The sequence below is a fragment of the Monomorium pharaonis genome, chromosome 10, assembly GCF_013373865.1.
Source record: "Monomorium pharaonis isolate MP-MQ-018 chromosome 10, ASM1337386v2, whole genome shotgun sequence".
NCBI lineage: Eukaryota > Metazoa > Arthropoda > Insecta > Hymenoptera > Formicidae > Monomorium > Monomorium pharaonis.
Window position 1 is genome coordinate 920,254 of NC_050476.1, and position 15,328 is coordinate 935,581.

The 15,328-nt window shown below is 34.7% G+C and overlaps 1 protein-coding gene across 4 annotated transcripts; it reads left to right on the forward strand.

Annotated features, from left to right (window-relative positions):
• LOC105837345 (PE-PGRS family protein PE_PGRS26) lies at positions 1 to 13,795 on the forward strand. Of its 4 annotated transcripts, none has more exons than XM_012682081.3 (8): positions 1 to 760; positions 5,496 to 5,760; positions 6,727 to 6,875; positions 8,509 to 8,628; positions 9,035 to 9,329; positions 9,598 to 9,836; positions 12,131 to 12,271; positions 12,551 to 13,795. In XM_012682081.3, the coding sequence occupies exons 3-8, from the start codon at positions 6,765 to 6,767 to the stop codon at positions 12,647 to 12,649; spliced, it is 1,005 nt and encodes a 334-aa protein (XP_012537535.1). In that variant the 5' UTR covers positions 1 to 760; positions 5,496 to 5,760; positions 6,727 to 6,764; the 3' UTR covers positions 12,650 to 13,795. The 4 variants fall into 4 exon arrangements, with proteins under 4 accessions (XP_012537535.1, XP_012537494.1, XP_012537508.1 ...); XM_012682040.3 differs by having other exon boundaries at positions 2 to 760; positions 5,496 to 5,812; XM_012682054.3 differs by having other exon boundaries at positions 2 to 741; positions 5,496 to 5,812.
• The last annotated feature ends 1,533 nt before the right edge of the window (positions 13,796 to 15,328 follow it).

Here is a 15,328-nt window from a genome sequence, read left to right on the forward strand (position 1 = left end):
TCTCTCCGCATTTCACCCGAGCGAGACGTCCCGCGAAGTACTTTCCTTCGGTATTCCCGAAGTGCCGCGTCACTTCCAGCTTCCAAGAAACGTTTGTACGTCACCGTTGAAAGGTACGAGCTTACTTGCCACGGAAATCTCGAATAATCGCGGATGACTTCCGGTCAATGGGCCAATCGATCCAGTGACGGTGCGACGTGACGCACGGGCCTATAGCACGCGGCGTGTGCCATAAATTTCCTCGCCCACCTCGTCATCGTCGCGTTCGTGTCGCCGCCGCGGCGCGGTGACGCGTTCGTTTCGTACGACCAATTTCCCCGTTGCCAACTTTCTTCGCGAACGGCCGAAGCGCGTGGCCGCTCCTCGCTCGCCTTCGTTCCGCCGGATAGTCGCAGCCGCGCGATCAAAGTCCCGATCGATCGGCCGCGTCGCGAGCAGCAGCGCGTCTTTCTCTCACTTCGAAACTCGTTTCGGGAGTTTTCTCCCACAACGGCCGACCTAACCCGCCTTCTTCGCGCGCATCATCTCGCGATCGATGATCGAGAGGACGTTCGCGGCAAAGGTCGCGGTTGCGCGAGTGATTGATCGCCCGAAGCGATCGCGCGTCACACCGGTGAGACACCTGCCGGCTTGCGACAGTTTCGTCGAGTGCTACCTTGCGGTTTTTTCGAAGGCCGACGAAGAGCCAAGAGAATTGCCCGCTTTGCGAGAAGAGGAAGCGGAGCACGCCGTGGGACGAAGGTAGAAACAGAATTGCGAGGTAGAGAAGTGAGTCGAGACGAATTAATAAACAATTATCGAGAGGGAAGTAATCTGTAAAGTTAATTATACAACACAGCGGCACAATGTTGAATAATAAATGTGCATCCGAAACGCTTTTAACTCTTTGCAGCGGACGATTATTTACGAAATTTGCTTAATGCCAACTTTGTGACGTTCATTTAAATTTAATTTCACGCGATGCGTTTTATTTTGCGCTTCGTTTATATATTTCAATTCTCATCAACCGATTGGGGGCAGACGTAAGTCGTTCTTACTGATTTGTAGGATGAGTGAAAATTAGAAATCTGCGCGCGGCTATCGCGCGAATAAATTGCTCGGTTCGGCAAGAAAAATCAGATTGCGCGAGTCGAGTTAATCAAACATGAAATTCAGCCGCGTCCTCTGTACGCGCACTTATCATGCGGAATATTTTATTGTTAATTAGAAAAAATCACTGACAGAACGTGACAAGTGAGACGTAAGTAAGTTAGCCTTTTAATGAGGGCCTTTTAATTTACACTGCAATCCAGTTTTATTCGCACCCTTCGATGCACATACTAATAAGCAGAAAGTGTACATGTGGCACAAGTGAGTTTTTTGAGTGACAAGTCAACGTCCATATGCATTGGACTTCAATTTTTTTGTAATGCAACTTTGAACGGCAGCTATTCTTGGAACAGCTTAAAATTTTTGCCGTGCACTCTTCTGCATATCGAAACGCAGAGAGGACAATCACAAAGTTGCAGCGTGTCAATAAACCGTACGCGGTTGATAGATAAACAGTTACAACATATTAGCATGGCCTCTGAAATATGTACATTATTGCTGGATGCGCGCGTTTACGTTACGTGGCGCAAGTTATATTCTTTTCTCATTCGTATGCGACGCTACTAGAATATTCGATGCAATGTTTAACATGTATCGAGTCAACGTTATCGTATCCTGCATCTCACAAACACGAAGATAGATATTAATTACGCGTAGAGAAAAAAAATTGCTCACACAAGGATATTGTGTTATTATATTTCTTCTTCTATCTCTCAACGATCGTCCTCATTCGAGTCTTTTTTTCTATAAAAAATCTATCGCAGTGAATTACGAGAGAAATTCTAAAAATAAAATTTTAGGAAAGGTGGAATTGCATGCGGTGACATTATATTCCGTCGGTCGCACTTCCGGAAAGGCGTCGGTGTGAAATAATTACGCTCCACTTTTAGGTCGTCCACACACGCAACCGTTTTTACATAAGCCGGACTTTACGGTGGCGCGCGTGGGATTTTCTGCTCCCCTTTTTACTTTCCTCCCACAGGAGAAGTTACTGAGTTGCTCTGCGTTACTCTCTCTTTCATTGGAAAGTCTACTCGATGTTTCTTCGATTGCGGTTGAAATGCCATATCCGTCTGGGCGCGTGTTCGCCGCGCGGCGCCACTTCACGAGCGTGGCAGAACAGTCTGACCACACAATTGTCTTACTACTTAGACACCAATAAAGTCCCTTGGCATATCCGAAATAATTTACATTCAAATTAATTGAGTCCTCGTACACTTGAATACCCGGAAATATTCCAAAAAAATGATTCAATATGTTTTATTCAGATTATTATGCATTGCATCTGATATCTATGTATGACAATATTTTAATTTAAAAAATTTTTAATAGAAACGTTGTAGTAATTTTAATTAAAAATAATTATAATAAAAAAATTAGAAGAAGAGGTAGTATATTATAACCCTTGTTGATATTATAGTATTCGTACTATCTATGTTATCAAGTGACAAATTCTAGTGATTACTTATAGAATTATTTGTTTAGTAGTTATGTCTATTGTTATGTGCTAACACAGTAACCGATATTTCTTACAAGGCATTTTTATTTTTGAACATTTTGAAACTAAATTTAAACGTATTGTCATACAAATATAGATACTTGATTTTTTGTTATTTTTGGCTTTTTTTACTATCTACATTTACAAATGTAATAGGATAAAATTTTATCAATGTAACAAACGCCTCAACAGGCCTATGGTTTCTTTTTCATATTGAAATAATTAACCGCATTAGATCTGTTAAGTTGATTGTAGTTTTATCGCTAATCTATAGTTTACACTACATGTATTATAAATTTCAATACTGCAGTCTATAGCAAAAACGTTTTGTAGAGGTACATACATTTGCATATATTTTCTTTTTAATTTGTTGACACAGTAAAACTGTATAATTTTATAATAAAACACGATGTTTTTTTAACTAAAACTAATTATTTAAATTTTATTTTAAAAGAAAAGATACATTATTATCTATGTTTTTTACCTATTATAATACTGTTATTTTTATAATTATTATTGCAAGTAATTAATATTTTAACTTTAAATCTAAAATTAAACCATACATTAACAAATATAAAAATTAAGTTTTTAATTTAAAATATTGATTATTAATAAAGTTATTACACCCATGAGGCTACAATTGCCACCTCTCACTCGATATAAAAAATTTTGTAAAAATGTTATCATTTAATCTGATAAATTATTAATGAAAAGTCTTTATTTTGAAGCTAGATAGCATCATTACATTCCCGTGTTTACATTCTCACGCCATTCTTTTCTAATAAATTATAGTGTTTTCGTCGATTTTTAAAAATCTGATTTCATCACAACGTAACACATACAAATGCATTGTATGAAAAAAATTCATCCAGCAATTGTCTTAAAAGAATAGTGATTATTGATACAAAGCCTGTGTGTGTAGAATAGTGGATAGCTATTTTAATTTATGGCGTTATAAACACAATCCTAAGTGCATTCTAATGACGTATCTTTCCGTGATAAACATTCTTAAGCCTTTTTTTGATAATTACATGTATAAAATTTCGAATTATCTTAAATTTATTTTGAATTTATCCTATTAATCAATCGTTATATTACGCTCAGAAAATAACAAAGATATTATATTATCAGTTCTTATATCTATAATCGAGTTTAAAGTGTCGGAAGCAACGCAATTGTTAAATACATAATTGTAAAATTTATTGAGTCTAATTTAATAGTTTTTATTCCTTAGAAGGAGTAAGCGTCAGTTAGCTTAAAAATCATTATTGCGAATTACACGTATACAATATACGAACGAGTTTATGGCCCTTATTCAGAACGCGCTGATGTTAACACTTTTTTGTCATTCTATCTTTATGATCCATTACATGTAAAACAAAAATGGCAAACAAAAATTAGCAAAAAAGTATGATAACTTTTTTATAAACGCATCCTAAATACGTTTTTTTTTCCTTTTGCACGCGATGAAAAAATGGAAATATCCACAAGAAACACAAGGGGCATTTAATAATTAATTTTAATTAATTATATTATATTTTTCAAAAAACATTTGAAATTAAAACATTACCTTTAGATTATGGTCAAGGCGAAAGGAGAGTTCATCTTGATTAACTCTTAGGATCAAACCAGTGAACACAGTAATTGCAAATGAAATCTATTGCGTGTATAATAATAATTATGGATTGTAAAGATAAAAATAATTAATTTGATGTTAAACTATGTTAGGTGAGATTTCCTCCAGCGACTGTTCCAATTTCCCAACTGTTGTTAGCAGATTATCAAACATTACAATGCGATGTAAATATCGTAATGCATCATCTCTCTTATTTTGCAGTTTCTTGCACGACGGCGTGGCATACGTTATTTTTGCAACACGCAAAAGAACGAAGATAAATAGTCCAATTTGGAGAAACTTATTTCTTACGTAAACTAAGGTTCTCCAATTTTGTATTGGATAATTTCAAAATAGTACGAGAAAGTTTGAACGTAAAGCTTTAAAATCACGCAATAATAGCACTAATATGCATATTACATGCAAAACCTTGTGGATATTCGCACAACTGAATGGGAATACCAAAGGTGATTTTAAAGTCGGCATATTTCGAAGCTATTATCTTAAACCATGTATTACTGATTATATTACGCATTCTATTGGCTTACATAGCACCTGCTGTGTATGAACGTTGGTAGAACAATACTAAAAGTTACGTAATTCCCATATTTACTTAACGCTCTATACATTTTTTCTTTTATTACATAGGAGAAAGAAATGATAATCAGGGAAATTGATGACATCGTAATTTCTGATTTCTCAGGCTTTATTGTTGCTTACGCGCGAAGCGTGACTGGAATCGGCCACTAAATTATTATTCACTATTAGCATACATAACAAAAGAAATACGGCTCAAAGTGGGATAGCTCTTTGCAACTGACAACACCTCAAGTCTTTGAACAATGGTTACGTCAGATTGTTAAATTTATTACATCAAATTGTTATCATTTTAGTTATTTTTTAATCATTCTTATGTCGCTACTGTTATGACTCAATACATTGTTAATTTAACTAAAACAATGATGTTAAATATTTCAACTTGAGGAAACGTATTAAATTTTATTTGACAATTGAGTTTATTATTTACTAAATGTAACATTAATATGTGCACTGCTTGCCTTCAAACTAAGCAATTTAATCACAAAAATGGGTTGTTAGATCTAGTTGTTTTCTTAACTACAGGTTTTATTTATGTTAAAGTAAAAATTTTAGTATATATATATATATATATATATAATATTATTTAACTAAAGAAATTAGTTTAAATTTGAGCCTTTATTATTTAACAATAAAAAAAGTGTCGAACTGATAATTTCCGAGCTTACAACTGTGTAATTTTCAATACTTTGCAAGCTGTGAAGTTATTAGCCAAGAGAGGAAGACAAAAGTGAAAGAGGAAGGTCCTATTGGCGGGCGCTTAGGATGATGTCGAGCTACTGAGCGGATTTCGCGAATGGAGTGAATTGGAGGGCGCCCCACCTGCGGGAGGCGAGGCTCGCGGTGCACAATTCTCGATTCTCGAAGGGGCACACATGCTCGCCTTCGTTTCCCCTTCGGCTCCGTAAGACATCGGGACCTCCTTCACCGTGGTCCTCAAACGAGCCTCGCACTTCGCCAGGTACACAACTCACGCATTCGCTCGCTCGTACGCGCTCGCCGCGCCGGCATTCGTAAGTCCACGCAAATCCCTTCACATATGTATGTTCTGCTTTGACTGCCACGTGACTGACACGCTCACTGAGAACTCGTTGATTTACCTATTTTATTCGGAGAAAGATTCCGTTCGGTTTAAACAAATTGACATAAATTGAGACACGTGTTGAGTGGCATTATTTTTTTTCTTCTATACTTTTTTTCGAAATCTCCTCTCTTGTTACATATTTATGCGATTATTTTACGGGCTTCTTACTTGTTTTATAAATTATAGTGTATTATTCCACCGATCGTTTTACCCTTGTAATTTGACAGTCGAATTGAAAGCTGCTTATTTTATTAACAAGATAATCACTTTGGCTCATACTCTCAACCCACTGTTATTAATAAAAGTGAGTTCAGAATGTGAATCTTTGTTTTCTGAATCTTTATAACATATTATTTAGCCAATTATTTCATATTTATAACAACTTATTATTGACAGCTTAATATCAAACGTCTTTTAATAAATCCTCTATATTCCTCACATTTCTCAAAAATTGATCTTTACTGTTAACAATTTTTTTTCTTTGTTATTGCAAGTCTTCTTTAACGATATTATGCTTTGACTAAGCTCTTCAAGAAGATATTTATCGAAGAAAATTCAATTTGTATAATGCATTTACATAACATTATTTGCCTGCACCTAATTTTCCTTGGTTCACTGATTGCACGGAATTATTATCACTTATTACCAATTATTGACTAATTATTATCACTATTGTTGTCACTGTTGTTTACAAAATCGTATCAATCTAAATAAGTCTTTAAAAATTGTTTTTGCCTCGAAGCTCATTCGAGCGCCCTTTCACTCGACTTTTCAAGAATTACTTTCGATTTTATTACTGCCGGGAATCTTGCTGCCTTGTCAGACAACTTTTTATTCATGCAGACTAAATTGGAACACGTGGACCAAACGAAGGAGACACAATGCAAGTGTCGTGCGCGTTCTGTGGACTGTTTTTGGCTATCGCCATTGTCAATTGCAGTCCTATCGCCAAGAGAGAAACCAAGGAAGACGACCTCAGTCCGCTAAACGAAGTAAGTTCCTCATATTTCCCCTTTCGAGAAGCCGATACAACCAAATATTATATAATAAGATATTAAATGTTCTATAACTTCTAGTCGTGTACGTATCAAGAAAGTTATCGGAAAGACAGAATTAATTCAAATCTTATTTAGAAAGTAAGAGAACAAAATGGAAGGAGAGCCGCGATCACGCGCCTCGTTTTTAATGAAGCGATTTGAATGCTGAAGTACTTGCGGAAAGCTATTGTCGATCTCTTATGTCGAGAGTTTTACGAGTGCCATCGTACCGCGTGTCCTTAGGCGTACTTGAGAAAATTGAGAAAAGCATAAGTCGGATTTATAGATACGTGGCTTACCGAGGAACGTGTTTCTTTCCGAAATAAACCGAACAAGAATTTGACTACGTTGATCTACGTTACGCGACGCGTTACGTCCTTCCTTTCCCTCCTAAGCGCAACGCATCGCACTAAATGCCATACCTTCACTCGACCTAGAACGAGCGCCTCAAAACCTACTGCCGGCGGGGAAAAAAAACAAAAAGACAGATTTATAACGTTTGGTAACGGACAGTGAAAGCAAACGTCGCAAAAATTATCGATTGGATAATTCCGCGTTAACTGATTAGGAAATGTGCAATCGATATGAGAGAAGTATCTGGGTCAGCACCAAATTCCATAGCTTATATAAATATTTATCATGTGGATATTAATCCAGGGGAAAGTATACTCTTCACACAGAACGTGGCTTTCTTTTCCTTCTTTTTGTGGTAAAAGACCGCATGCGATTTTGAAAAAGAAATTTTATATTTGTAAATTGATATTTAATTTCTTAACTGATTATAATTAAACAAGATTGTCACGGGAGGAAGGGGAGTTTATTCGTCGTTGTAAGAAGGGGAAAAGAGTAAAGGAAGTAAAGAAAGATACCCCGGTAGCTCAACGTATTACGTTAGTTAAACGCGCTGTAAATGGCACGGTAAAGATATAATATCATAATGAGAGAAAAGAGAGACAGAGAACAAGGGATACATACGAAAAAGAGAGAGAGAGAGAGAGACCCAATCTCGGAGAACGAGTCAAGAGTGAAAGTAGTCGGCGCTACCTACGGGTTCGAACGCGCTAGAGACGGATGCACTGTAACGAAATTTCCGTGAAACGTTGATGAACACGCGCCGGTCAACGGGCAACACGTCGCATCATTATCGCTGCTCATGATCGCCGTGTTAATGTAACCGCCGTGCGATTCTCACTCGGCAATATCCGATCCATAACGCGACCTCGTTCTCTCAAAACGAAAACAGCATTGCGTAATCGGGGTTGCATGTACAAAATTACAACTTTAGAAAAGAACATAAGTATAGCGTAGAGCGCGATGTGTTATTTTCTATTTTTCGCCAAACATTCCGTAGATATTTCGCGCGAACGTTTGTGGAACAGGTTTCGTTGATAGTATTGACGTAATGAAATACGTAATATTCGGCTAGTAAAAAGCGCAATAAGATTTTAATAAAATCCGGACAAAGAATATCTCCATGTTACAACATATTTCATCATCGAGATCTCTTTTCTCTTTTACTTATAAACTTTAGCTTTAATCTTATTTTATTGTTGCACTTAAGGAGGCTAATTTTACGATCTGAATATAGGTTCTCGTCGTCGAAGCATCTGATGATGCGGCGGCCGATGACGAAAGAGGGGACAGAGACAAGAGAAAGATTGGCATTGGGCTTGGAGTCTCGAACGGCATCATTAACTTTGTGTTTGACGTAAGAATAATTAACTAATTTTTTTGTACAATCTCTGTTGTTACATATATATAATATATAACGCCACAAAATTTGTGAAGGAGGTAATTAATAATAACACATGTAATTAAGAATGCGCTTGAAATATAACAAATCTCTTTTAAATTTAAAACATTCGTTTTTATTACGTTAAGAAAAAAGTTGTTAACTGGACTAAATTTTTCTTGATTAAATTTTTTTCGTAATATTTGTACATTTAACTTTAAATATATAAAATACTTGAGCTGAAGAAATTTAATCGAGTTGAAAATTTTTCTTTTTTTTCCTTTATTGTATTATATTCCTACTTAAAAATTCTTTATCTATAATGTAGATATAAATGACAAATCAATAGTCAGTTTTTGATCGTAAACTTATATCTTTATAGAAAGTGGACTCCTTCATAGACTCGAAAACGAAAGCGATCGCAGTTCTCGACGAATCCAACAAAGCGAAAAATGCTGTTTTCGGAATCGACCCGAAACATTCGGCTACGTCAGAGTTCCTTAACCACTTAGTGTCTCAGAAGATTCAAGCTGCGACTGGTAGCATTGGACCCATCATAAACAGCGCGACGACATTCTTGTCGGGTGCCACGGCCGGCATCTCGAAGGCTTTGGTCGGAAAACTTGCACCGCTCAGCTCACTTTCTGGCGGTCTTTCCGGGGGTGCGGGTGGCGCAGGTACGTGATATCGAGAAAAAATTTTCAATTCTTTTAATTTTTTCCATCAAGTTTTATAAACAAGAATCTTTTGTACGGATTTTAAAAAATTCCAAATTTAATCAAAAAATACAAGAATCAGATCTCTGATAGAAATAAATATTTATAAGATATAACATTTTGCACAATTAGTTTTATTATTGAGATATATATGTGCATATCTCTTTAAGATGAAGTGTTTATTTTATTTATTTTATATGATTTCTTATTATTTACTTAAAAAATACAGGACACACAGATGGAGCTAACGGAGGCTCCGGGTCGGCCATTATCGGCAATCTTTTGACTCAGAAAATCGGCTCTTTGTCAAGCCTGAGCCAAAGTAGCGGCGGTTTAGGCAGTTTGAGCGGCGGTTTGAGCGGCGGTCTTAGCGGCGGCAGCAATGGTGGCACGGGCAGTAACGGCGGCAGCAACGGCGGCGGTGCGGGCGCCGGGATCAATCTCGGAGCTTTCGCCAATCTAGGAGGGGTAGGATCGCAATAAGTTTTATTTTTACCTTTATTTCTGTGTAAACTTCTGTCAATTTCTTTCTCATTTTTTTTTTACACTTTAAAGTCCCTTTGATGTCGCCTGTTCTATGTCTGATACATAAACGCAAGCTGTCTCTGTTGGATCTTGTGCGTCTTCGTAAGAAAGCGCTGGTTTACTGTCTCGAAAATACGAATACGTGTGACGGTTTCTCTAGATACGGTGAATAGTTCCTGTACTTAACAAACGGACGAAAGTGACTGTTTGTACGACGTCACTTGTAAGGCTATCGCTATTTGCAAGACGATAACAGTAAATTACAGCACTGGATGATAAAGAAATGAGTTCTTGGTAAATGCTTCTTTAAAATATTCGCTTCCATAGTTCAATAATAATTTAATACCATATCATGAATACATTCTTCGCTATTCTTATCAGTCTTTTTTTCCTTGGGTATATCTATTTATTTATTTGCATGCGGGTTATTGCTGTTACCTATTTTCTAATACGCATTACTTATTAATTTTCCATCCTATTAGAAAAACATGTGATACATTTAACAACGCTACTAATCCTGGCGGACCAATTTTCTTGTAACAACACTAAATATCAAAGCATGCTATTTCTATGTTTTGTCATCGTACGTACCTGCACCGATACCTTTCTCCGTGCCTTGAAATGCTACTGTTATATATAAACGGGTAATTGAATACAATAAAGAACCTGCTTCGCCAGTCCAGTCGACACGCTTCATTAAACCCCCGGCTACACCTCCGGCTAATCGATGTTGCCGAGACCTATCTCCCCTTTAACCTCGGAAGGTGCCTTCACGAGAACAAGGCCTTCCAACACCATTATACATGCCATTAAAACAAGTATTGTACACAAACAGTACGATTATACGCCACCACAAGCGGCGTATTAGGCGGCTTAAAGGCGGGCGGGATAAAACGGGATGCCGATGGGATGCGGAAAAGGGACGTTTGATTGCGGACTTTAACGCCTGGACCGGAGCGAGCACAGCAGCACTTGAAAGAAGAGATCTACTTTGGGGGAAAAAAACGACGACAGACAACGAACGAACGTTAAACCGCGAGAAAAAAAAATAGGACGGATTTTAAGATCGTGGAAATATGTAGACGTTTCATGTAACGCGGATTGTGAATTTCTGTTTCTAGCTGGGCCGATAATTGGCAGAACCTTCTTTCTCTCACTAGAAGCCTTCCTCTCTCCAAAAAAAGTCCGTACTTAAAAGAATTCAAAACGAAAAAAAAAAAGTAAGGAAAGAGAGAAAAACAAAAATTCTCCAGGAAATGTTCTCCTGAGGAATCGACGCTCTTCCGGCCAAATCCGGTGTGGAAACTGCGCTATATCTGAGATAAATTATAGAAGAGCTGTAGCGGCGTAGTCAATTTGCCACCGCGAAAGCTGTAAATAATTTAAGAGTAGCTTGTAGGGACGCGAACACAAACTCGTAGACCATTTTGCTGTGTGTAAGCGATGTAAATAATGCATCCTAATGCTCCATGACGCGTAAAGAACAAAATTAAAGATGGTGATGATGGTGTGATAATGTTGATGTCAAATAAACATACAATTATATTTTGTCTATCACATGCGGCTAGTTGCAGAACATGGTGAAATTTTCTAATATATCCTTTCCCACATATCCCTATATATCTTAAGAATTTATTTATACATATATTTATTCTACTATCTCTTTATAATTTTTTTTTATTATTGATCGATGATTAATCTTATAACACTAAAATTTAAAATACTTTGCATTTATTTTATTTCTCTTTAAGATATTGCTTACACAAATATTCTTTCTTTCATCAAATTTCTTTCTGTAAAGAAAAAAGCATAGTTTTTAAATATAAATGAATAAATTTTATAAGTTTTTTAACTTAAATGCACAAATTATATATATATATATATATATATATATATGTGTGTGTGTGTATGTGTATGTGTAATTATAAAAAATTTATTTCACTCTTGCATTTACGAATAAATATGGAATAAAATTATAAATATGATGAAACCACTTATAAAATTATAAACATTAGTAATTCACATTCAAGAGTTCTTTTTCTTTATATTCATTGAAATTCATAAAAATCACAAATCATAAGAGATGTATAATTAATTCAACACAAACACAATTTATACATGTTTTTATTTCTACCACATTTTCCCACGTGACATTCTATCTCATTGCTATTCTAATAAATGATAAAATATTCAATAAAACAATGGCGAAAAATCTGATTGTATGTATTTGTGTGCAGAAGAGGTATATTAGTACTACCACGGAGGATACGGTAATATTTGACAGAAATAAGGTGTCTTTGGATATACCGTCAAGCGCATTCGGCACTGGCTTCGGTTTAATAACTAATGTCAGCAAGGTTCTCAACAGCGTAATTCTAGTAAGTACAATGCACCTTCATTAAAAGCAATGTATATTAGTACGGGAGATAGTGTTAATGACTGCCTTCCGCTCGCGCGCGTAAGCCTAATTATATGTTTCATTCTGTCTATAATGCAACATTTTTCTAGTACTACCTAATCGATTAACGTGTTTGAATCGCCCTTCACTTACTTTGTTACATATACATTAACTACAGGCGATTTCTCCAGTTTCGATAGAAACAAAAACTACTAATCTTCATATCGCAGTTCCTAATGATTGCTCACATTTGTTTTAGAATTCAGCGCAACGAACGCAAACATTACTGGAAATTTTCAAGCCTTTCTTCCGCGGCACGTTTGCCATAAAGGGTTTACCATCGGATAACCCCAAGTAAAGGGTTGCGTTTTTGTTTCGTATTCGCACTACTACGAAATAATTGCTCAATGATCGCCGTTTCTTATTGGGAAACGTCCCGCAAGTTTTGCTCATACGTTTTCTAGATCGACAGATATTGATCACAGCTTATGAAGGCTGTTCAAAAGTTCCGTTGATCAGAGAACATCTTAGATTTGAGATTTAGATAAGATAAGATTGTGTAACGTTTGCGGAGATTTCTTCGCTGTCATTAGATAATTATAACTTATAACGCCATATTTTTGCCTCATGTTTTATCCATTATTATTGCACTGTGTTACTTCTGTTACTTCTTCCTTTTAATTTTATAAATGACTCGAAAATTGGCGTTATAAGTCAAATGTACGCTTTTAATGATTAAAAGCGTATGTTATTTTATAAAATAGATGTTTATAAATATGTACTTATAAAAATTAAATGTGTAGATAAAATGTGTTTATTTAAGAACAATTTAGTCAAATTTTAATTAATTATGGTGTGCGAGGTAATTAGGAAAGAGCGACAATCAAATTAATTTACATCTCGTAAAACTAGTTTTATTTTATTTTAAACAAATATTTAAAAAAATCTTTAAACTTTATTTTTATTTATTAGTTTATAATTTAATATATATTGCCATAATAATGCATATAAATGAACAATTACGTAGTGTGTTTTATGCAGACTTCTTATTTTATTATTTAGAAATAATTGTGCAATAAGATAGATACGTCTTATTTATTAATATTAATTTATCACGCAAGAAGCAGATTGCATAAAAATTTTGCATCGACAATATGTATTGCATAGTATTAACACTTAATGATTTATTATCTGGATAACAAGCCTTATATTATACTCGTATGATCAAGCGGTTAGAGTGTCGCATCTAGTGACATCGAGAACTCGACCATGTAACATTTTGCCGTTCACATAACGAGGACACCTGAAGCAGATGTAACGCTCTTTGCGAAATCTGTGCACTCCTCGTATTCAAGCAATAAGAATAATATTTTTTCGAAGAAATAAAAGATTTATTGATCCTATTTCTAAATCCAATAAAGGTGTTAATCAAAGTTTTATACTGGAGTTTTATAACTGAAAGATTAATTACTCGTAAGTATAATAAAATCGTAAATAAAAGAAAGCCTGTATTTGCTGACATGTTTATTCATTTTAGATTTTTATACACAATATTAGTTTGATGTCGCATGTGTCGACATCAAACTAGGAGCAAAAGTATTTTATGTAATTTTTAAATCAGTGACCTGTTGCACGATTATCCTTTTGACGAGCAAATTAATGAGGGACCTATAGCATCGAAAATAGACAACGTGCAAAGTTCGAGAAAAAAATTGCGACACACATGTCGTGGTGAAGAATGTAGGCAAAAAGATTCAAGGATACTAACAAACAAACGAGGATAATGCGCGATTTAAATAATTCATACAATTTAAATAAATAACTAATTCAACACGTAATTTATTTACGTAAAACGAGAATTGTTAAATAAAAATTGTATGTGTTTGAAAATATATTTTACATTTAATATATTTTAATTTCATTAAGTTTTATTTTTTATAAGTAATATTATACATTTTTAAATAATTTTCTTAAAGTAAAACTAAAATTAACCAAAAATTGAGAATTGCAAAATTCTCTTTTGTGGTTGCAATTCATATAATTCAGACGTTGCGTCATTTATATTCAAACATAAATGCATTTTAAATTTCAGCAATACATTGTAATTTAGCAAAACATAATTAAAATAATTAAAAAAGCACAAATAAAGCAAATAGAAATTAATAATTGTTTTATATACAAATATTATTTAATTTTTTAAATTCACGTCAAAAATTGTTGATTTATATTTATAATATCAATATAAAAACATTTTTAACACACACATAGAAAGATTCGATAAACAATAATGAGATAGTTTGTTATAATTACTCAATTACTTGCCTTATCAATATGACTGAAGTGCACATTGTTCCTTGCATCAAAAAATTTTTTTTTATGCAAGGCGCAATAGCGGAACTTCCATAAGGCTTTCGTTAATTTATTCCGTTTACATCACGAAGAATACGTAAGAAAAAATATCGTAAAAATGTTGACGATCTTCGAGGCCGATTGAGATGTCGAGAGACGGAGAAAAGTCATCTTGCAGTAGTACTGGCTCCACCGTCCGGCAAGATGCATTTGTTTTTACTTCATCTACTACGCTCAGAAACACTATAGATGACGCGAGAGAACGTGTAACACAACATATACTAGTGTGATATAACAATAGCACGGAAGGAACAATTTCGTAACAAAAGTAATCTATTCCAATATCTAATTAAAAGGTAAGACAGCTTTAATTAAGAGTTCTTTTTTTACAAAAATCAAACAAGTCCAAAGTTAAAAATTTTTAGAAAATGTGAAAATTTCTAAGCTTTAAATCATTTGTAGTAAAAATATAGCAAATTTTCCGCTTATAAAATAGATATAAAAACAATGTTGTGGGATATTTTATTAATACTTTAAGTATCCACTAAAAAAAATTTATCTCTGAATTTGTTTATTTTTTGTAAGACTTTTATATTAATTATCTTTTTACCTTCTAATACTTTACATTTAATTTTTACATTAATAACAAAGATAAAGAAGAAAACGTTATTTAAAATATAAAACAAAG

Excerpts from the sequence above, each read along its gene's own strand:
- LOC105837345 (XM_012682081.3), top strand. The coding sequence starts at position 6,765 with ATGCAAGTGTCGTGCGCGTTCTGTGGACTGTTTTTGGCTATCGCCATT. Across the intron at positions 6,876-8,508 it reads ACCTCAGTCCGCTAAACGAA|GTTCTCGTCGTCGAAGCATC; the intron begins GTAAGTTCCTCA and ends ATCTGAATATAG. Across the intron at positions 9,330-9,597 it reads CGGGGGTGCGGGTGGCGCAG|GACACACAGATGGAGCTAAC; the intron begins GTACGTGATATC and ends TAAAAAATACAG.